The sequence below is a fragment of the Nymphalis io genome, chromosome 3 (assembly GCF_905147045.1).
Source record: "Nymphalis io chromosome 3, ilAglIoxx1.1, whole genome shotgun sequence".
Taxonomy (NCBI): domain Eukaryota; kingdom Metazoa; phylum Arthropoda; class Insecta; order Lepidoptera; family Nymphalidae; genus Nymphalis; species Nymphalis io.
The window spans coordinates 13,513,755-13,535,915 of record NC_065890.1 but is presented as its reverse complement, the minus strand read 5'-3'; the positions used below and the strand labels follow the sequence as shown (position 1 = coordinate 13,535,915).

The following is a 22,161-nucleotide window of genomic DNA, read 5'->3' as shown; positions in this document are numbered from 1 at the left end:
ACAAACAAATTGCATACGATTTTCTAATTGTTCTGCTGTATTACGCACTATAAACAGTTCTTAATTAATTTAACTTTATTTATAATACAACACTATTCCACTTATCTAGTTATTACCACATTAGGTAATTAAACTTTCAAAGTTCCGATTGCAACTTCGCGGACAATGAAAACGCCATTTTTTCGCGAATCCATAGTGAATATCATAGATTATTCAAGATCTCGACCAATGATATCGCGTCTGACAACTAAGACAAACATAAGACAATAAAGGCGTGTTTAAGCTCCGCCCCTATGCTTTAGCGCCGTCATCTGCACTGCAACTACCAATAAGGAAGTAATTTTTTATTCACTCAATATCAATCCTTACTGCTTATAAAATTAGACCAATAATAGTACATTAATAATATTCCGTTTGCAAAGATCAAATCTTCAAGTTACGCACGCAATATCCGATAGCGATATTCCAAACTTGATGTCGGACAATAATAAAGTCGTCTCAGGAATAACACAACGTGACAAGCATCGTAAATTATCAAATAACGCACATGATGACCTCAAAGCGTTTAATATAGAGATGAAACAAATTTTCGAAAGTTTTATAATTGATCGTGATTCAGAGAGATGGATTTTGCCCAGCAGTGGAACAATAACAGATTGTTATTTAACTTTTACCCATATAGATAACAATGTCGAACTATATTCAAAAATAAACGTGTGTATGACGAGTTCTGTGTATTGTATGTAATAAAGCATAAAAATCTTTTTTTTTTTAATAATACAAGACATAATTAATATACCTTTATTCGTATCACATTAATTATTTACAAATCACGTTCCGTAATAAAATATATCAAATACATAATATAAGAAGCCTGATGGACAGACGTTTCTATATTCACATCAAGATAAAATATCCAACTACGAAGCAGCTCAGTGTAAGGGAGAACGAAGAGTACAATTTCAATCAATATAAAAAAAAAATATAAAATTCAATTATTGTAAAATTATTATAAAACTTTTATTATAATGTGTATTTATAAAATAATGAATTATAATTTTTTAAATCGATAATTAAATTCTAAACAGTAATGAATATAATTAAATTTTTGGTCATTTTTAATAACAGTTTTGTTTCCTTTACCCGCCTTAATTTTTTAATTATTATTGTTTAATAATTTTAATTACATTTAAACAAATGTTTATTCATTATATATATTTATAATTCGAAAATCGCGCTACTATATTAACAACAACTACCGCGCTACCTGCCATTGCAATGTGACCCTTATTTATAATGGAATACGTTCTAAATAGGCCTCGTCCACTATCCATCTATTCCTAAACCCAATAAAATAACTACTAAACTAACAGTCAATAGTGATCACAATGAAAACACTTCTACAAAATTATACACTTTTAAAACTATGAAGTACAGTACAGTCAGCATCATTACTATGCATAGAAGAGTATCGATATTAAAAATTATGTTCATTGTAAATCGTATTTAATTAATCCAAATAGATATGTGCATATTCACGGCTGACTGTACATTACAATATTAAATACATTTTAAACAATAATTACATAATCGAATAACACGCACTTTGTACTTAAGTAAAATATCATTAAAATCATGCCACGCATTCCGCAATACTTGTAATAAATACTTAAAATAGATCACTCTAAATGAAAAAGTCTTCGAATGTGTAAGAAGCGGCGGTATGTAAACGAGTACTCAAAACAAATGGGGAAAAATTAAACATTAGAGAAAATATACTTTAGTTATAAACGTTGTTTATCGTTGGGTGTTTGGTTAAACACTGATTTCTCTTTCTGACATCTTTGATTTCACATTGAAAAGAATGAGACAGCATTATTTAATTAGTCACCACTATATAACATTTAGAAGTAAAGCCAAATGTGTGTGATAAGATTTTTAAATTAAAATGAGTATTAATAACGATATTTAAGATTTCATATTAAATTCTGTGCATATATTTTAGTTATATCTGTATATAGACTGAATATTTTAGTGGCACATGTGAGGGTTACAATTAGGATAATTATTTTTTTATTAATTTCGATGACTGTTTCGATCGAGACACTCATAGTATGAATATCGACATTGAATTGTTGTTGAGATTAAAGCAATAATTATAAAATTGAATAGCAACAAAATTAATATAGTTTCAATATGTTTACTGAGTAATCGAGGTCGATGACTCGTGTGTAAGCATATATGCATTACATAGGCATATGTATATGCACCGTTTGATATTATTTTATGTCAAGTTTAAAATTATATGAGCAGTGTAATGTGGGTTCCCCGTGCGACGCTAGACGGCGGGCTTGTGCGGCACGAGCGTCACGAGGCGTCGCAGCACGAGCGCCAGCAGGCGGTCGGCGGGGTCCAGCGCGCCGCGCTGCAGCCACTTGGGGATGGTGGTCCGCGCGTGACTGAAGCCGAGCTTCTGCAGGATGTAGTCGACGCCGTACGGCTCGATGGACTTGCCGGCCCACGACAGCAGTCTGAAACGGCGGGCCGAGGGTTCAATATGTACTCATTAGTGACACGTAGCACTTAACCGCTGCGTATTCGTATAGCGTGCATGCCGTACCGCACAGTGGGCTCGAGGTGCCACGTGAGGCAGCGGTAGTCGCGGTAGTCCTGCGGCGGAGACACGTCGGCCGCGCCCGGCGCCGCTCCCGCGCGTCCCGGCATCTGGGGGGGGGGGTCAACGACGTCACATATATGACTAGTAGATAAAATATCGCGCAGTCAAATTTAACTTACGAATCGCTCCTTCTCCTTGATATAAGAGGAGATGAGGTCGTGCAGGAAGAGGAAGGCCTCCGCGTCCACCGACACGAAGATGTGGTCCTCGAACTCCGTGATGAAACTGCACTCCACTATTGGTTTTTCGTCTGAGGATGCATTGGTAATGAATACAGGATTATTTTTACCGTACATGTTATAGAACACCCCAGTTATCGCTAGATAAGGTAAAAATGAAATTGTAAATATTTTGTTTTCGTTCCGCTTAAAGATCGAATAGCGGGGGCGCACTGACCGCGCTCGGTGGGCGGCTGCGCGGCCTGCAGGTGGCTGGTGCGGAGGTGCATCTGCAACGCCGGCAGCGCGAAGATGACCTCCCGCGCGTGGCGCTCGGCCGGCTTGCTGGCGGCGGCGCCGGCGCTGCCCGTGCTGCCCGTCGTGCCCGTGTTCTCGCGCTCCAGCGACGGGAACTGGTCGATAGCTGGTAGCCACGCCGCACAGTTAATATCACTAATTTACTAATTACTCGAAATTAAAATTTTGCTATTCCTACGAGACCGAGAGCCTTTTCTGTCCGGCCTATATATCTGACGAGCACATAAAAAGTCGATTTTTATGTATTAATTTATAAGCGCGCACGTCGCGTGGATACACTAGTGCGTTGCACGCGTGCGTGTAACTAAATAAATATTGTATAGTATTGACCGTCGATCTCGCTGTCGGCGAAGGCGTAGTGGAACCACTCGTGCAGCGTCTTGAACTGCGGCGGGAACAGCACGGTGCGCGAGATGCGGCACACGGTGGCCAGCGACTGGTGGCCGCCCGCCGCGCCCGCCGCGCCGCCCGCGCCCAGGCTGGCCGTCAGCGACTGCACCGCCAGCGTGCGCGCGCTGCGGGCCGCTGCGGGCGTCGCACACGCGTCAGCGGACGCTTTGTTGTTGAGAAGTCATACGAGTCACAGTCGACAGATCACCATAATATATTCGCTCCCCGATCTCACCTTCTTCGTTCTCGATCTGTTGCGCCTCGGTGGCGAAGCTGATGCAGGGGTCCTTGAGGCTGAAGAGCGCCCACGACTTCGCTTTCAGGCTGTTGCCGTGGAAGCACGCCAGAGAGATGTTCGAACCTTGCAGCTCCAGAGTGCCGCCCAGGACTGTAACGGTTACGATACGTTGCAAAACATAGTTCAGTGCAAAATTAAATAGAGATTATAGAATACAGACCGTGCGTGTTGGGCGCCGCCGACACGAGGCGCAGCACGCGCTGCCAGTGCCGGTGGTGCCGCAGCTCGCCCGCTCCCGCGCCGGTGCCGGCACCTGCCGCCGCGCCAGCACCCGCAGGCGCACCCGCTTCTACACAATATACTATTACTTGAAACCTACGAACTATGGCATTGTTATACATTGTATATAATAATATAATTATACTTAATATAAAAAACTAATAACATATTGTATATATCTTAAACATTAAACAAGTTGTTATCTGGTTCATTAAGACCAGGAAACGACTTGTAGTAAAAATAGTACTAGTAGTATACTTTAAAGTTGTATTATGTAATTAGTGAAGTCTTTGATTGTATATTTTTCACCACTTTATTCTATTAAATTTTCGTTGACGGCACATGTCGTCTGGATCTGTAATGAGAATGAGTGGTCCACAAGGACGAATAGATTATTTGACACTCATTGGAAAATAGTCATAAATTGTTCATAATAGCTCAGTTGGATCGTAAAATAATATTATTATATTTTTGAGTAGTCATAGTGCCAAGTGAAATAAACATACTCAAAGAAAGAGAAAATTTAAATGCATATTATGGCAGAATATATGTAGATATATTACGAAAAAAAAGTTTTTTTTTTTTTGTTTAATTTATGCACCTCTGATTTTTGTAATATAATAATTCCAAAGTCCTTATAGGTAATGTAGAAAGTGATTTTATGACGTGATATTTTTAATCGATACATATGTATTAATGTACAGAGAGATAACGGCTAAAGTACAGGGAAAACAGACGTAGGTCACTCACGCTCCTTCCGGTCGCGGGCGGAGCGCGGCGCAGGCGCGTGCGCGGAGTGCAGCGACGAGAACACGCGCTTGCCCGACTTGAACTGCTGCGTGAAGAACTCCTCCAGTTTCAGCTGCATCTTCAGCAGCTCCGGCGTCGTGCTGCGGCTCATCAGGATCTGCAGCTGCTGCCAGGTCAGCGTGCCGTGCGCGATGATCGTCGCCGGGCGCCTGCGAGCGGGAGTCGGTCAGTGGGGCGGGCCGAGCGGGCGGCCGGCGGAGGCGGCGGGAGTGCTCACCCGGGCGGCGCGTGTCGCCAGCGGTCGCGCAGCGCGGCCTGCGGGCGGCTGAGGCGCGCCAGCAGCGCGGGCGCGCCCATGTAGTCGAGGCGCAGCTCGAGCGCGGCCAGGCGCAGCGCGGCCACGTGCGCGGGCGGCTCCTGCTGCAGCAGCGCGTGCAGGCGCGCGCCGGTCAGCGCGATGGAGCCGCCGACGATGCCGCCGCGCGCCTCCAGCGCCGCGCCGCCCAGCGCCAGCCGCCCCGCCACCGACCGCCGCCGCGCGCTGCCGATGGACAGCCGCCCGCGCGCGCCCAGCGAGCGCGACTGCCAGCTGCGGGCCACGAGCGGTCAGAGCGGTCAGAGCGGTCGGCGCGTCGGCGCGGTCGGGCGAGCCGCCGCCTCACCTGACGTTGCCCATGACGTTCCCCATGTTCATGTGCACGTTGAGGCGCTCGAAGTTGACCGCGAACAGGACCAGCGTCTCCCACGCCGCGACCTCCGACTTGCTCTCTGGGGACCGCGATCGTTCGATAGATTAATCGTTTCGAATAAAACGACAAGTGTTGAATTACGAAACGCCGACATATTCTTATAATTTCTTTACCCTTGGGTTTCTGAGAATCGTTCGTTTTCGTTTTCTCACGTTGCGGGAGCACCGGGGACAGGGGCGCGTTGGTACTCGACGTCCTGAAACACAAAACAAAAATTTTAATTTAAATAGTTTACTACTATTGTATATTACTTTTAGTTCGCCTCACGCCACGTTACTAAAAACGTATAACAATTATAGCTATTGGTAAAGAAATGTATATAAAATGAATTATTTATCATATCCTCCATACACGAATCATAACAAAAGTGTTCACTCCGATCAAACAAAAGTGGCATATTCAAATCCTCTGTATCATAACATCTCAAAATACCACGGAGCGGTGGTCCGTACGTACCCCGACTGTGGCCGCTGCAGACTGACGTCCCCCAAGAACAGTCTGCGCACGATGCTGCGTCGATACCACGCCTTGGGGAATGCTAGGATCTCGCTCAGTCGCCGCATATCGTACTTGAACCACGCCGATCCCACGTCCACAATGGCTACAACGCAAAATTATCCATATATTCTGGTATACATCACTTTTTTATGAATCTGACTAGACATGGTTTTTTTACAATAGTTTTGCTAAATATAACAATTGTGTTGAAAATATCGAATATATGAATACATATTCATCTCTTCTGCGTAAATGTTCGATCTTGTTGGAACTGTTCTCTTGAACATTACCAGCATCAGTTATTTTCTGGTGAGGTATGGGGCCGAATTCTCCTAATCTATATCGATTACGATACGTTCCCGATTCAATTCCGATCCAATTTTGAATAATCGAGATTTATTCGAATCGGAACCGAACCGATAATATGTAAACATATACCGTTACGTCAAAACCAAAGTTAATTATTTACTTTTATGCCAATAGTCGATAATGAAATTAAATAACAGGAAAACTGATAAACGGCAATGATCACGCTTCGATTCGATTGCGATAAAGTGACAATTTGTTAGTAGAATTGGCCCCTGTTTAATCTCCTCGGTTATAGTGCTGAGATATATTAATATATTAAGCTAAATATGCTGGAAGCTGTTCTTACCACTAACAACAAAGTGACCTTGTAAAAACGTAAATATAATAAATTTAAAATATATAAACCATAGAAAATATGAAACTCACTCGAAAATCTGACAGTAGCCTTGGACTGGTCTTGGTCTGTTTGGAAGTCGAGTTTCCTGAAGCGGGAGAGGTGGAATTTGACGAACTCGACATTAACGGACAGCGAGTCCTTACGCTCGGTGTCGGCCAGCGGCGACCACTGCGCCTCCTTGAGGCTGGACTTCTTGCCGCCGTAGGGGTGGAAGATGTACACCGAAAAGTCCGCCAGGCAACCCGTCACACTCAACCCGCCCATCGCGATCGCTGGTTCAGCCGTCTCTCTACAATTTTCCAACATAAATAAAACTTTATAATTTTTAAACATTATTGTAATAATTCCAAAAGCTTTTCTTATATAATAATAACGTTTTCGATGTGATATTTGAATAGACATAAAGGTTATATTGAGGGAGATATTATAGTGTGTGCGCGCGATGTATTGGACAGTATTTAGATGAGAAAAATAAGTGGAATTGTTACCTCGTAATGCGAGCCATACTTAACATACTTGACGAACTCCAGCCAAGAGATGGGTAATAATAATACTTGTGGGATAGTATAGTAATAACCTATACGCTAGCAGGCTTTAAAATGTAGCGGTTACACGATTCAGATTCGGCGTGGTCATATGTCATACAAAAAACCATTCTAATTCACATTGTAATCTTTACACATCAAAAAGGGGTACGCAAGTAAAAAACAGTGGTATGTTTAATTTTCACACTCACTCATCCCCGGCTCGCTTGGAGCTGAAGACGATCTGCAGGCTGGGCAGCTGCAGCAGGCACTCGACGCGCGAGGCGGGCAGGCAGCTGAAGCGGAAGGCCGAGGGCCGCGTGTGGAAGTGCACGATGACGTCGACGGGGAACGACGCGTACACGTACTGGCCGTACGTGCCGCCCTCCGCCTCGCCCTCCGCCGCCACGCGCGCTGCGGGGCCGCAGGGTTACCGGATACAGGTACTCAACGTTTGTTTGGCTTTTTTAGCCGGAGGTTAACTCACCTGGCATAGGAGGGGTGAACGAAGCCTTCGTCGGAATAGGCTCGAGGGTCTGCTCGAGGAACTCCAGGATGTGCGGGCTGATGATGGTCTCCTCGGGTATGCTCTGCAGCGTGATCCAGGCGAACAGGGCCGCCTTCTTCGTCCCCACTTTTCGCACGCTCGGGTTCAGCGGCATTGTAGGTATCGTTTGGGGGGAGGCGGACTCTTCTGGGAGGGTCTTCGACTCGTAGTGCACCTTCTCAGGGTAATGTCGATGTGTTTTAATATAGTGGGTATAGAAATGTAATGAATATTTTAATGGACAGCAATCTTTATAGTAATTTTTTACAATATTTACAATAAATATATACATTAAAAAATAAAAAGTAAACTTTAGGAAGAAATACTTCAAGCAAATTGACCACGTCACGATAGTTATCTAGACGAGATCATTTTGTACAGCGGCTCAGAGCAGTTGCTGTACAAAATGAATAGCGCTGACCTTGAGCTGCAGGCCGGGCACCTGGAACACGGTGAGGTCGGGCGGCGGCGGCAGGCGGGCGCGCCGCGCGTCCAGCCCGCCCGAGGCCGAGCGCCCCACGCGCGAGCGGCTGCCGCTGTGGCTGCTGCTGCCGCTGCGGGCACGGGGAACGTCAGCCGCCAGCTCATTACGACCACTCACGCGACTCCTCCTCGACTACTAACATTTTCATCTCGTCCTCCCTGGAGGAATCCTTGGTGTGCAGCACGCACTTGCCGCTGTTGATGTGCACCTTGACGTCGAGCTCGAAGTCTATGTTGGGCTCGGCGGTCTTGGTCTTGCTCTGCTTGCCCTCGGGCTGGCTCGGGCCCGGGGCGTCCGGCGGCGTCCTGCGAACGAGCGCCGAGTATCAGTAGCGGCCGAGCGAGCCGGCGGGAGCGGGTCGGCAGCGGTACGCACGTGCGGCCGGGGCCGTCCTGCGGCGACTCGGCGGGCGGGTCGTGCGGCGGCCAGGGCGCCGGCAGCGAGCTCTGGCGCTGCACGCCGCCCGAGAACGTGACGCGCGCGCCCGGCCGCGCCTCCCCGCGCGCCGCGCGCAGCGACGCCGAGCGCGACGGGCCCGCGCCTGCGCAGAGCCGGCGTTAGACTCGCCCGGGCGATACTGTACTGTGTCCCCACTCGCCGCTCGGGCGGGGCGCACCTGTGAGCGGGTCGCTGTCGGCGGAGCTCCACGACGCGCCCTCGATGATGTCGGCGAGCCGCGTGTCGTCGTCGGCCAGCAGAAGCGTCTCGCCGGACTCGCCGACCGCGCTCGACATGCCCAGCGAGCCCAGCGGCTCCGACACGCTGTTCGAGTTCAGATACTTTTCAGAGATTGAAGATTCGAGCATAAATGTACTAAGTTAACGATCAAATATTTGAAGAAATGGCACAATGAAATTGAACGAGGTGAATGTTAGAAGCTGAGGGCGGGCACTGACTGGTCGAAGGGTGTTCCGAGGTCGGGCGCGGCGGGCGCGGACACGAAGGAGCGACTGCGGTTGGAGCCGAGGCCCAGCTTGCCCTTCGTGATGGAGCTGGCGCGTACGCTCTGACGACGCAGCTTTTGTATCATGTCCCTGTAAAAAATATTGCATAGCTTTTAGTACAGATCATAAAAAAAAAATTCAAAATAATTAGATTTAGGTAAAAGGTTACTAAAGGACAATTCCTTATACAGATTATATTTAACATAATCATAGTGAAATACAATGCAACACTCAGCTCACCTTCGGAAGTCCTTAAACACGAGCGCCTCCAGGTCGTGCAGCCTCCTCAGCTCGTACTCCACCGTGCTATGGCTGGCTCCCAGCGCGCGCAGGTCGTTGATGATCTTGGCCTGCTCCGTCATCTCTTTCTCGATGAGCTTGGACCGCTTCTTGGCGTCGATGCTCGTGTCGAACACGAACGGCGGGAGGTGGTCCGTGTATTTGCGTCGAAACACAATGCTCTCCTGTTCGAAATTATATTTGAATACGTTCGATGATCAACTTTATTGGGTGAGCAGTAATTGAACGAAATCTATAGAAACAAATCCTACCTGAGAATCTTTGCTGTTGTCCGCTTCATCGTCCAGGTCGCTTTCGAAATCCATTTTCAGAGTATCTTCCTCTTCGAAACCTATAATATAATAATATAAGTATTATCAAGCAATTACACTTTGTAATTAGCAAATACAGCGAAGCGAAGTGAAATAATAAAATTACCAGTCAACATAGTCAGGGTGTGTCCAAGCGCCGACAACTGCTTGCCAACATTTACATCCAGGTGTATATCCACGCCTTCCATTTGCCATGATACGTTTAAGAACCATTTGGCATTTTCTGAAAGAATAAAACATCGATAATCACTTGCTCATTTCTATCGTGTGCTCGCTTAGGACGAGGAGCGTACCGTTGTGCTTAGCCGCCGTGGTCCTGCTGCAGACCTCGTAGGTGCCCTCGGAGACGCAGCACACGTTGATGCAGGCCTCGCCGGGGTCGGGCTTCCAGTCGTCGAGCGAGGCCTCGAAGTCGTCGGCGAAGCGCAGACAGAGACCCACGAAGCGGCCCTTGCTGACGAGCGAGCCCGAGCTGCAGGCCGAGATGCTGGTGCTCTCCAGCGTCACCACCACCGCGCCGCGCGACTCCGCCTCGTACCCGCCGCGCCCCCACGTCGTCTGCACGACACGGGACATATATTGCACTGCTCTATTAAAACTAAACCTACTGTATCACCATGCGAATTAGAATTTGGAATTTCTGCATTTGTAACTTTGAAAAAAGGCTAAAGAATTAATCATAAAAAAAAACAATAATAAAAGTCACAGATAGAAAAAAGTTACGCAAAACTTGTATCTCACCAGTGGCAGTTGGTTGAGCGGCAGACAGATGCCGATGTCGTCCACGTTGAGTTGTAAAAATAGCGTGCTGAGATGAGGAGGCGAAATGTTTGAACTCAATTGTACCTTGTGGAGAAAAGCGCGTATTATAGGTTCATCGATATCGATCGTACCACACTATGTATCTATGAAGAACATTTGAATCTGATGATATTGTATTATCCATAAAATTATTTGACCATGTTGCTATTTGAGATTTAAAATATTCTTATAAATTATTTGGAAACTAACGGTAAAATATAAAAATAAAATCTTATAGATTATATCCTAGGATACAAATATTTATTAGAAGTTCTTTTATTTGCACGTCGGTACCTTTTCAAACACCTGCTGTGTAGCCGTGAGCACTTCCTTGTTTAGACTCATTCGCTTCTCGTTCCAGTACTCGTAAGCGTTCTTGTAGTTTAGCCAGACGAGGATCGCCTTGTCCACGGCCACGGGCTGTATGTATATGAGCGGCCGCTTCAACGTTATCAGGACCACTTCCTTATCTTCCTCGCAAACTATTTCGTCTTGAAAAGCGTTGCGCATCGCTGAAAACATTTAAAACCATACATATACTTATGTTTATTTTTAAATGATACCTTTCCGATAGCACAAGTTGAGAGTCGCCAATATACCTATTCTGGTATTGAAGAAAGCGTACTGCTGGAATTCGGGCTCGGCTTCCTCGAACATCGCGTTCCTTATGAGCTGTCCTAAGCTGAGGTTCACGTCGACCTACGCAACAAGCAATCATTGTATAGAATAATAAATACATAAGCCAATAAACATTGATAGTTCTCGAAGTAATAGGGAAGTGAATGGGCCAGACCTGCGCGCGCGCGAAGAGGCGCAGGCCGTGCGGGCCGGCGGGCTGCGGCACGTTCTGCACGCGGTTGGACAGCTCCAGCTCCACGGCGCCCGTCTCCAGCCGGACGGCGGAGTTGCTGGGCGTCGTCGCCGTCAGCTGGATGCGCTGCGGGGAAGCACGGGTCAGCCGGCCGGGAGTGAACGCGACACGTGTCGACGGTCATACGTACCTTGATCCTGATCAGGAGGGAGAACAGTATCCTGCTAAAAGTAGACGAAGATAATTCCTCCTCGTTCCACAGCGGCACTGGTTTTTCTCCGCCGTACACTTTTTGTACTACTTCGTTCACTTCCTAAGATTGCGAAATATTTTAGTCGGATAACAAACAATACGTGTACATAATTTCAATATCAAATAAAAATAAATATAGCGCAATTAAAATATGGCACCTTCATAAAAACTTTTTGTACGAAAACCAGATGATTCAACAGATCCGTAGAGAGCGTGTGCTCGAAGAGGCCGATGTCGGCCGTCGCCGACAGGTAGCGCCCCGCGCGCAGCACCACGCCCTCCGGGGCCGCTGGGGGCGGAGCGAGCGTTAGATACCACTACCAGCTAATATTTTGAGGCCCCTCTCATAGATATGAGTGATTACGTAGTCACCTCTGGCGTCGGCGGTGTCGGCGGAGTCTGCGTCGGAGCGCTCCTGCGGGTCGCAGTCCAGCACGCGCGCGCGACACGACACGGCGGGCAGCGCCACCGACGCCGCCGCGGGGATGTTGGCCTCCGTCACCTGCGCCACGACACACGTGAGGCATATTTAGGGTCACACACAAACTTCCCAAATGGGAAATTTCGATGACTTCAAATTTAGTAGGTTAGCTGAACGTGACAATCTGGTGTTGTTTGCTCGATCAATCAATGTTCATTTGCTCACCTATGCGAGCCGGTCTGCACGCCGAGAAACAAATAAACAACACAATATCAATGATATTACAAACCCAATGATTTTTTGGATGATTGCACACCTTGAAAATGAAACGTTCGCCTACTATTACAAATAAAAAAATTATTCTAAACATATTTGAATTTGATTTTTGAATAATTGAAAACACATTAACCTGCAGCTTGGTGACGAAGCTGAGCGAGTGGTGCGGCAGGTCCACGGTGAAGTGTGCGCGGCCCGCCGTCACGCCGGCGCTCTGCACGCGCTCCATCTTGTACTGCGCCTGCAGCGACGGCAGCAACGCCGCCGTCACCGTCAGGCTCTGCGGCACGAAACCGGGTTAATATAGTGCGACAGTGACTCCGACCGCCTGCCACTACCTCATTAAACCACGAAATGAAGATTGCGTCGAGATAGCCAAGGATAGAGAAACGGGCATATAACAAAAAGAACTTTGTTCCAACCCATTTTACGGGAGAAGACGCGGACGAAGGCTCCCGGCCTGTAAACAGATGACGGCGGAGCGCGTACCTGCAGCACGAGCGAGAACTGCAGCTGCAGCGGCTGCAGCAGCGGGTCGGCGCTATGCGCGGCGGCGGGCGGCGGGCGCGGCGCGGGCGGCGGGCTGCCGTCGTCGTCGTCGTCCGGCGCCGCGCCCGCCGCGCGCGACGTGCGCGACGACGAGCGCGTCACGCCCAGCTCCTGCGGGCCAGGAATGATATATATATGTAAACTGAAGGAGCTGATGTTACGTTCGCGTAGTACGCGACGGAAGCCCTCCGAGTGGTTCCACCCACCTGCAACGTCGACGACAGCTGTCGACTGGAGCGCGTCATGACGCCGTGCAGCGCCACGGGGTGCTGCGGCAGGTCCACGCGCACGGCGCCGATGGCCGCCAGCGCCGTGGCGCCCAGTCGGCCTCCTTCCCACGCGTACAGCGCCTGTGACTTGCCCACGCTCACTCGAACCACAGTCCTGTGGGACGAGCTCCAATGTCACTTCCGATCCGGCTCGAAGGACCGACAAATGGGAGACGAGTATCGAAACGAGTTTCAAGTTTTTTTAATACGTATAACTCTTATATATCGTCAAACAAGACACATCAATGTGACTACCAGTCCTTAGCAAAACTGTAAAATGCACTAAGAATGGAGGAATAATACAAACTGGTGATTGGGTGCCGTTCCCTCGAGCAGCACGATAGCAGTGCGGCCCAGGTTGCCGTTCAGCGACCACTGACGTGCACGAGACGCCGACAGCGACGCCTGGAGCGACGTGATCTCTGCCTCGAGCTTCAGCCCCGACAGAGAGGCTAACAGACGCGTGCGGTGGATTCTAAACATATTACATGGTTATAAAATGCTGTCAAAAGCATTAATGTCAATATCAATTTGTAAATGATACAGCTTGGAAATGCGACCTGCATTATGGGCAGCTTTGCGTTGGGACTGTTTTAAATTTGGTTAAAAAAAAAGAGGTCAATAATCAAATTTACATAGTTATCTATTGTGTAGACTAGTGAGTAATTATCATTTTTCTTAAATTTCTGTTGACATAAATTATATTTTATGTTAGATAGATAGATCACTGTAACCATTGTAATTATTTTGTTAACTGTATTGTTTAAAGATTATTGAATCTGCTATATGTTAATCTAAATAAAATTAATTATAATATTTCTAAATTCCGTGTAATACATAAGGCATAGATCCGCTACCTGGCGACGCCGACCACCACGATACCCATGCCGGTGGCGCTGGACGAGGAGTTGCTCGCGTTCTGCTCGCGCGAGCTGGGCCGCGCTCGCACGCGGTACGCCTCCGGCAGCTCCGTCGACACGGAGAACCTGCAACCGGCGGAAGGGGGACGTGAAGCGAGCCGCCGGCGTCGGCCGCCGAGGGGGCGGGGCGCGGTACCTGTGCGTGATGGTGTCGGCGTCGGGCATGTTGGCGTACAGGTCGAGCAGCAGGTACACGGTGCGCCAGCAGCGCGGCGCCAGCTGCCCGCGGGGGGGCGGCGGCTCGGGCGCGCTGGCCGCGAACATGGGCGTGTGCGCGCCCTCGCTCAGCGAGCTGTAGCCTGTCGGCCGCGCGACCGCGTTACACGAGCCACGATAACTCACGACAGTGAATACAGAGACTAACATTTTAAAAATTACATTACTTTTAAACGTCCTGTATGACCGACGATAGAGGGGGGAGTTTCCTTCTATAGTCCTCGCACGGAGAGGTTAACGTTGTGTCGGATCCGTTCAATATTACATTTAAATAAAGGTACACGATATATAATGCATTCAGTTACTACTGCCTCGGTGTCAAAAATGTGGCCGTAAAGACCAAGCCAGTTCCTACGCATCGGACCCGACAGTCATACTGACCGAGCTTCCCTTTAACGGTCTTGCCGGTGGACCGGAGCTTCTGCGCGAAGGACTGCGGGCGCGGCCTGGGCGGGGTGGGCGTGCCCTTGTCGGAGTCCGGCACGGCCGGCTCGGGCGCCACCGGTAGCTCCCACTTGGGCTCCAGCGTGGTGTACTGGCTGTCCTTGTCGAGAGACGACATGCTCACGACGTTCTCCGGGAAGTCGGACACTGAGAGACATCAGAGTGCAATTATTCGACAACATCAATAACACAGGTCTGGGATGAAAAAATTTTTTTAATAATTGCAGGTCAATCGCGTTGGTGTTAACCCATATGTTGCAAATATTAACTTTTATATATTTTTATTGCATCACGTCACATTTTTTTGCACTTAATTTGAACTAATATAGCTATTTTTGCTTGACAAGAGATGCTACAGAACGTCTCGGATCTCGCCTAAAGGAAAACAATTTAATAGATGCTCAGACGACATTTACATCAATACCTGTAGCTCATTCAGTGTATCTTAAAGAAACTTACGAAATCTTGAAAAGTGTTTTGGAAAAAATAAACCGAACACATGGTCAATTTGCGGTGACTTGAAATTCATTTGCATGCTTCTTGAACAGCAGCAAAGTTATAAAAAATTCCCTTATATTTGTGAACGGGATAGCAGAGCAAGACAATTGGCAAGACAAATTACATTGGAAAAAATCAGGCTGGCAAATTAGAACAAAATTAGAAGTCTGGGTAAAAAATTTCATTAACCCGACTTTGATAGATCCCAATAAAGTGCTGCTTCCACCACTTCATATTAAACTTGGCTTGATGAAACAGTTTGTGAAAGCATTGCCACAAGATGGAAATACTTTTAAGTATCTTAACTCTTGTTTTCCTAGTTTATCCGATGCTAAATTGAAAGAGGGAATATTAACGGGACTTGATATCAGGAAACTTATTTAGGATGCAGAATTTGAAAACTTCATGACAACCCTAGAAATTTTTTTTGGAATGGCTTTATGTATGTCATTTCTAAGTTTTTATGTAATACAAAAGATCCTGATTGTTAAAATATTGTCCAGGATATGTTAAATGCCTACAAAAACTTAGACTGTAACGTGAGTTAAAAAATTCATTTTTTGAAATCACACATTGATTGTTTCCCTAAAAATCTGGGCGACTACAGCGAGGAACATGGTGAGCGGTTCCATCAAGATGTTAAAGATATGGAAAGAAGTAATACAGGTCGCTGTTATGTTACTATGATGGCAGACTATTGTTGGATGTTGTATAGAGATGAAGAAAAACTTATAAAAGAAAATCAACATAACGTAGGTTTAAACGAAACAAACGTTATTATTAATGGTCCTGTTTAAATGTACTATTGTTATATAATTTAATAGCTAAATACATAATAGAACTTAATAAAAAAAATCCTAAATGATTTTCATTCATTTTATTAAATGTTTGCTCCATACATTTTTAATCAAAAAGCTATATCATCTGAATAAGTTAAACTAGCACGTATGGATAATGGATTAGAGACTATTTCGTCGTATCAATTTTATTAACTTAATATATTTTCTAAATATTAATTTAGCAAATATAGAATTATTTTATTGATTAATCAAGAAGAAGAAGAAGAGAATAACCGATGAACGTGGGTTCAAACCCGGGCAAGCACCTCTGAATTTTCATGTGCTTAATTTCTGTTTATAATTCATCTCGTGCTTTTCGGTGAAGGAAAACATCGTGAGGAAACCTGCATGTGTCTAATTTCATCAAAATTCTGCCACATGTGTATTCCACCAACCCGCATTGGAGCAGCGTGGTGGAATAAGCTCCAAACCTTCTCCTCAAATAGGGAGAGGAGGCCTTAGCCCAGCAGTGGGACATTTACAGGCTGTTACTTTAAGAAGAGAATTTCACCTGAAGGATGCTTGTCGTGCCGGTGCGAAGAGTTGGTCTGCGTGTGCGTGCGGAGCTCGCTCTGCGTGTCCTTTACGTTCTGATACATGTTACTGATCTGATGCAGGAGGCGCAGCAGCGGCATGTTTACCTGCATAAAGATATTATTACAAGATTAATTTGAAAATAAAGAGGGCATTGAAGCTGCACCTAGATCTACATCTACTTACAAATCATACTTTTCAAATATCCGTGGTACATATGTGTGTTTCTGTGAGCTCGGTAACCTATCCTGTTATATTGCAGATGTCTATTAGCATAATAATAATTTAATAATAATAATAATTTATTTACACACCCAAAAGATACATGTACACAATTGTTTGCAGTAATATCTAACTCTAGGATTTTTATTAACATTAGCAGCACTATTGGTGGATCTCTGACTCCGAAACTAATATAAATTGTACTATCAGAGTCAGCATCAGATACACATTTTTTTTTTAAATAAATAGGCCAGCGTTTGACCGTTGACTTGCCTGATGTTGAGCATCGACACGGTCTAGGATGTAGCACGCTTGCCTATAAGAAACCTGTTTACTCTGGATTTAAAGACACCGACATTGTACCTATCAGGAAATACGGACTCAGGCAAACCATTCCACCCACACATACATGTTGCCCTAGGTCTGGTTGTATCTACTCGTCTACTCGGACCCCTGACACGTAACGTAAAAGACGAAGACCCACCTGTTGCGATATAAAGCGGATGCTGATGTTGAAATTAAGCATGGTGCTGATGTGCTTCTTGAGTTGCCCGCGCGATATGTACAGCACGTTCTGCCGCTGGATGAGGTCGTCCACAGCCATGTCCGCTACTTTTTTCAAGTCCACGTCGAGGGATATTTTCTCGCAAAGGAACGCGGGAGTTTCCGAAGGTATGTCCACATGAGGATGATTCGCTGAATAAAAATAAAATAATAAGAATAAATTTTAGTGATGAACAAAATGGATCTGGATATAAAACACGACATACCCTTTCCTTTGCTATTCTGATGTCTTCGATCGCGGGCTAACTCTCCCACCACGATATCGATGCGGAACATGTCCACCCAGGCTAGGAGAGACAGCTTCGAGCCCAGGGAATCTAGACCCGAACCGGCCTCTGCGCCGACACCTTTGACCTTCGATTCACCTGTAACCAAAAATTTGGCATAGAGTAGTCTACTAATATATAAGACTGTTAAAAAAAGCAAAGTTAAGTAATGTATCGTCAATGCCCACCGTGCGCCACCTGGTGCGGAGACACGCCCAGCGCGGACAGGAAGGGCTGGAACACCAGGTGCGCATCCAGCAGCATGAGCGAGCCCTGCAGCGGGTACAGGCTGCAGGCCGGCATGGCGGCCGACACGGCGCGACCGGGCATCTTCGGCGGCAGCATCTGCTTCTTGCTCTTGGGTTCCTGGTGGTAACGTTATCTCGGATCGAATCGAATATCGGGAAATAAAACCGACATTGAAGGTACCCTTCTTCCGGATAGCTATCGCGTTCTTACCACTTTGATGGGCTCCTGTTTGGCCATCCACTGGTAGAGATCTTCGCGAGCGCGGTCGTTGGGGATGTTATCGTTGCTGCCCTGGGAGTACAGCGATGGGTTCGAGCCCACTGTCGGTAGATCTTCTTTCAGCGTTCCGTAATCTATTATTTACATTGAAATAAAAACCATTTGAGATAAAGGAAGCCCATTTTATTAGTTATTTTATTTGTTATCGACAGCTAGAAACCATGAAGTCTCACAAGAAACTAGTTTTTATGAAAATAAACACTAGGCTATGCGTGTTTCTATACCTTCTAAACGTACATCATTCACGTACAATATAATCTACTGCAGAACAACTATGCTCTCATTTTTATATTCCGTGTAAAGCTTTTGTTAGTGGTATTTGCACAAACTACATTAAAATTAGTGCACCGACAATGTGCAACATGCTTAATGATGATGACAAGGACAAATCATCCGATCATGGTTCATGGATAGAATGTGACCACTTACCGTCAAAGTGGTCATCTGGTCTGCTTTCTTGTTATCCATGAAAAATTTTCTTATTATAGTTATATTATATTTATTATAATATTTCATTATTTTTTACGTTATTATCGTATATACTCACTGGCAATGGCATCATCTTGGAATGGCGTCTTTCTCGTGGAGAAAGGTAGCGATGGGAAGACTAGGCTCGCACGACTGTTTTGCGCCGCTCGCACTGTTGATTATTGCGAATGATATAAATGATAATAAAACTTATATTTGTTTTACAAAAGTAATTAAGAGAACAGTAATATATTAAATTTTTAAGTAATATATTAAGAAAAAAAAAACGAGACAATAGATTTAATGAATTTGTTATGCTGTTAGCAAAAAATATATTAAAATACAAAAATCTTTAACCCGCGGTGTTTAAAAAGTGCAACATTTCAAATATCAACAATTTAACGAAAATAATGCATAAGTTTTTCATCAACTAAAATCTACAATGAAGCGGCTAAAGACATTCTAATATTATAAACATAGTTTTATATAACTTGAAGAATTAAAAAGTGTTCATAACTTACTTAAGTTCATTTGCATAAAATGAAAAATAAAAGTTGCGAAAGTACGGAAACCAAAAACTTTGGAAATCGATCTAAACATGAATGAGTGCAGAAAACGTTGAAGAAGGTATATTGATCAATCCAGACTTACACACCAATGAATCGTAAACATAGGATATAGACAAGGAAGATGTAGAAGAAAGGAAATTGATTGAACGGTCTCACCTGTCATCTGTCATCTGACCGTTAATGCGTCGAGCATTGCTCAATAAATGACATAATTTTAGTTAATCCGGATAAGTTAATAATGATAATGTCATGAACTAATGAGTTTCAATAGGTAAGATTTAAAATAAATATTACAATAAAGAAGAAACATTGTTTTATATGGTTATGTAATTCAAATAATAACCTGTGAAAATTTCGAACATCACCAAAATATAGAAGACATAAGACGGATACGAAGCTTCACATACAAAACGAAAATCATCACATACATGTTTAAATTATTACTCGCAAAACGTGCAAGTTCAAGGACCGGTTTCCACCAAAGCAGAGTCGGACGATCGCCAATGATAGGAAGAGTAAAGTCAAATGTATATATTTTCGTTAACCTTGAATTGACATGATATCATTGATCCAGCTCTAAATAATGAGGCGGAATAGCGATGTAGTATTATATAAATAAAGATAATTAATCAAAACCTGTTTGAAATGAAAATTATAGCAGAGCTTTTAGTAAATCGTATGGAATATGTAAATGCAATGTTTGTTTATCTTTATTCCTTCCTGCCATTGGAATATAATCTAGTTTCTCCCAAAACTCTCCGCATAGCTTCAGCAGATTGATTTGTCCCGACCCGATTTGGTGGATAGAGGGCCAAAGCGTATTGTGATAGCATTACAACACCCATCACATAAACCACAATGCTCGAGATGAACGAAGCGTACGAACCGGACGGAGGCGTGGACGGGTACGAGTGCGGGCGAGCTGTGTGCGTCGGCGCGCTCGCTTCACAGACCACAATATTATTAGTATGTTTAAGAAACGATTTTTATTTATATATTATACTCACTAATTACTTCAAGAGATAATGTCGTAACATAGACAACATGGACAATGAAATTATTCTAATCATATACTCATTATCTTATTTAAATATTATTATTTATATATTATTGTATCGATACTAGCAATCGTTACTCTGTAGAACTAGCATAATTAAATGTTTAACTTATTTGATAACTTTGTAAATATTTTATAAAACATTGACACGGCTTCGGATTATTTACAGATAACTTAATAACTTTTTCGTGTATAATTTGTGCCCTGGCGATTTTATCTCATAATTCAACCATAACTGCATGTGTAATGAAACAAATTGAACTTACCAGGAATTTGATTGGTGAGTTTGTCTACTTCCATGTTCAATAAAAGGCAGTTTTCATCCAGCGCCTCGTTGTCGAACTGATATTCTTGCCATCCTTCCACGGAATCCTGAACGAGTAAGTATACCGGAAGTTATAATTGTGGTGCATTACATTTCTCTACGACTTACGGTGTAATATATTTTTAAAGCGCACATATCATTAAGTTATTAAAATAGCACATACTTTTGGAGAAATTAATGAAGCCAACTATACCTCAAGCAAATCTGGCAAAGCGAAAGTAACGTTGAGTGGTCGCATAACTTTGCTCTTGTAATTGTGTTCCAAAAGCAGCGGAGTGTACAGAATATTTTTCCATTGTCTGGTGAGAACTATTACTCCCTGGAATTAAATCAATCGAGTCGGTAAATAATTCAAAGAAACTAATACGCATAAGTATTTAGGAGTGGTCGTCACCTGGCGCAGCGTGGACAGCGAGGGCAGGTGGCGCTCGGCGAGGTCGGCTTGCACGGCGGCCGCGTCCGCCTGCAGCGCGTACCGCAGCAGCACGGCGCACAGCTGCAGCGACGGCTCCTCGCGCAGCTGCTTGGCCATCGGCGTGTGGCGCCCGTAGCGGCTCTGCGGACAGCGAGCGGGGGTGAGCGCGGGGGGCGGGGAGGGCGGCCAGGTGTGGTCGCGCGGTCCAGCGCCGACGCAATGAGGCTGGCGGCCGTGGCGGCCAGGCGGGCGCGACTCACCTTGGGCGGCGTGTGGTCGGGCGCGCGGTCCAGCGCCGACGCCATGAGGCTGGCGGCCGTGGCGGCCAGGCGACGCGCGCGTGCGCGGTAGAGCGCCACCACGCGGATGCCGAGTCGGTTGCACGGGTTCATCCACGCGTTGATGGCGGGCGACGCGGTGCTCAGCAGGTTCCAGTCGAGCCTGGCGACCGAAAGATTGACGCTTTGATCACTAACTCTTTTGGTAATCGCTACTCCGGCGTGTCGTTGCAGTTCTACCTGGTGTAATCGATCTTCTTCGTGATGGGGGTCCTCGGCGGTGCCGCAAAGTTGAACCAGACCACTTTGAAGTCTATCGAGCACGACGACGTGTTGCCGCCGTCTTTGGCGGGCACGACGGTGTTGCTGCTGTCGTTGGAGGGGTCGTCGGGGGCCGGCGTGGTGGGCTCGGGCGCGACGGGTGGCACGGGCGGCGGCTGGGCGCTACTTAAGTTGGGAGTGCTGGGCTTGGAATTGGATTCTCTTTTACGAAATAGCTCCTCGATTCCCGAATTTCGTAGTCCTTTCGACTTCTCTTTGTCGGGTTTCGTCTCTTCTGCAGATTTTACAGACTCTCTACAGCTTTCGCTGTCGGTTCGTTGTGGTTTTTTCTCTTCGTTCGGTTTCTGAGACTGTGAATGTTTCGATACCTTAATAGAAACACCCTCAATACCACATTCGAACATGATGTAGCCGATGGAGTTTTCTTTTTGACCCTCTGTTGCCCCGTTCTGACAACCCTATAAAAGAGTAAAATAGTTTTATA

At 45.7% G+C, this 22,161-nt stretch overlaps 1 protein-coding gene across 3 annotated transcripts in view; it reads right to left on the bottom strand.

Moving 5' to 3' along the window:
- Positions 1-787: 787 nt before the first annotated feature.
- Positions 788-22,161, bottom strand: part of LOC126781193 (transmembrane protein KIAA1109 homolog) — a 28,893-nt gene continuing 7,519 nt past the window's right edge. The window contains exons 6-56 of one of the 3 annotated variants that reach the window (XM_050506035.1): positions 21,636-22,135; positions 21,378-21,558; positions 21,097-21,258; positions 20,896-21,021; positions 20,644-20,749; positions 20,207-20,263; positions 18,831-18,923; positions 18,713-18,739; positions 18,215-18,357; positions 17,944-18,121; positions 17,696-17,854; positions 17,410-17,621; positions 16,681-16,810; positions 14,770-14,979; positions 14,309-14,471; positions 14,110-14,238; positions 13,560-13,727; positions 13,190-13,367; positions 12,924-13,094; positions 12,568-12,714; positions 12,110-12,239; positions 11,896-12,026; positions 11,676-11,798; positions 11,468-11,611; positions 11,274-11,373; positions 10,969-11,186; positions 10,615-10,719; positions 10,167-10,431; positions 9,980-10,096; positions 9,814-9,893; positions 9,503-9,726; positions 9,215-9,352; positions 8,935-9,080; positions 8,694-8,859; positions 8,459-8,623; positions 8,256-8,388; positions 7,775-8,009; positions 7,500-7,701; positions 6,793-7,052; positions 6,016-6,160; positions 5,673-5,755; positions 5,473-5,578; positions 5,088-5,399; positions 4,811-5,019; positions 4,002-4,130; positions 3,779-3,931; positions 3,484-3,708; positions 3,074-3,259; positions 2,797-2,927; positions 2,621-2,724; positions 788-2,531 (exon numbers count right to left, since the gene is read on the bottom strand). In XM_050506035.1, coding sequence (XP_050361992.1) covers positions 2,339-2,531; positions 2,621-2,724; positions 2,797-2,927; positions 3,074-3,259; positions 3,484-3,708; positions 3,779-3,931; positions 4,002-4,130; positions 4,811-5,019; positions 5,088-5,399; positions 5,473-5,578; positions 5,673-5,755; positions 6,016-6,160; positions 6,793-7,052; positions 7,500-7,701; positions 7,775-8,009; positions 8,256-8,388; positions 8,459-8,623; positions 8,694-8,859; positions 8,935-9,080; positions 9,215-9,352; positions 9,503-9,726; positions 9,814-9,893; positions 9,980-10,096; positions 10,167-10,431; positions 10,615-10,719; positions 10,969-11,186; positions 11,274-11,373; positions 11,468-11,611; positions 11,676-11,798; positions 11,896-12,026; positions 12,110-12,239; positions 12,568-12,714; positions 12,924-13,094; positions 13,190-13,367; positions 13,560-13,727; positions 14,110-14,238; positions 14,309-14,471; positions 14,770-14,979; positions 16,681-16,810; positions 17,410-17,621; positions 17,696-17,854; positions 17,944-18,121; positions 18,215-18,357; positions 18,713-18,739; positions 18,831-18,923; positions 20,207-20,263; positions 20,644-20,749; positions 20,896-21,021; positions 21,097-21,258; positions 21,378-21,558; positions 21,636-22,135 — 8,298 coding nt within the window. In that variant the 3' untranslated portion in view covers positions 788-2,338. The remainder of the gene's footprint in view (positions 2,532-2,620; positions 2,725-2,796; positions 2,928-3,073; positions 3,260-3,483; positions 3,709-3,778; positions 3,932-4,001; positions 4,131-4,810; positions 5,020-5,087; positions 5,400-5,472; positions 5,579-5,672; positions 5,756-6,015; positions 6,161-6,792; positions 7,053-7,499; positions 7,702-7,774; positions 8,010-8,255; positions 8,389-8,458; positions 8,624-8,693; positions 8,860-8,934; positions 9,081-9,214; positions 9,353-9,502; positions 9,727-9,813; positions 9,894-9,979; positions 10,097-10,166; positions 10,432-10,614; positions 10,720-10,968; positions 11,187-11,273; positions 11,374-11,467; positions 11,612-11,675; positions 11,799-11,895; positions 12,027-12,109; positions 12,240-12,567; positions 12,715-12,923; positions 13,095-13,189; positions 13,368-13,559; positions 13,728-14,109; positions 14,239-14,308; positions 14,472-14,769; positions 14,980-16,680; positions 16,811-17,409; positions 17,622-17,695; positions 17,855-17,943; positions 18,122-18,214; positions 18,358-18,712; positions 18,740-18,830; positions 18,924-20,206; positions 20,264-20,643; positions 20,750-20,895; positions 21,022-21,096; positions 21,259-21,377; positions 21,559-21,635; positions 22,136-22,161) is intronic. The other 2 variants (XM_050506036.1, XM_050506037.1) reach the window with 2 other exon arrangements.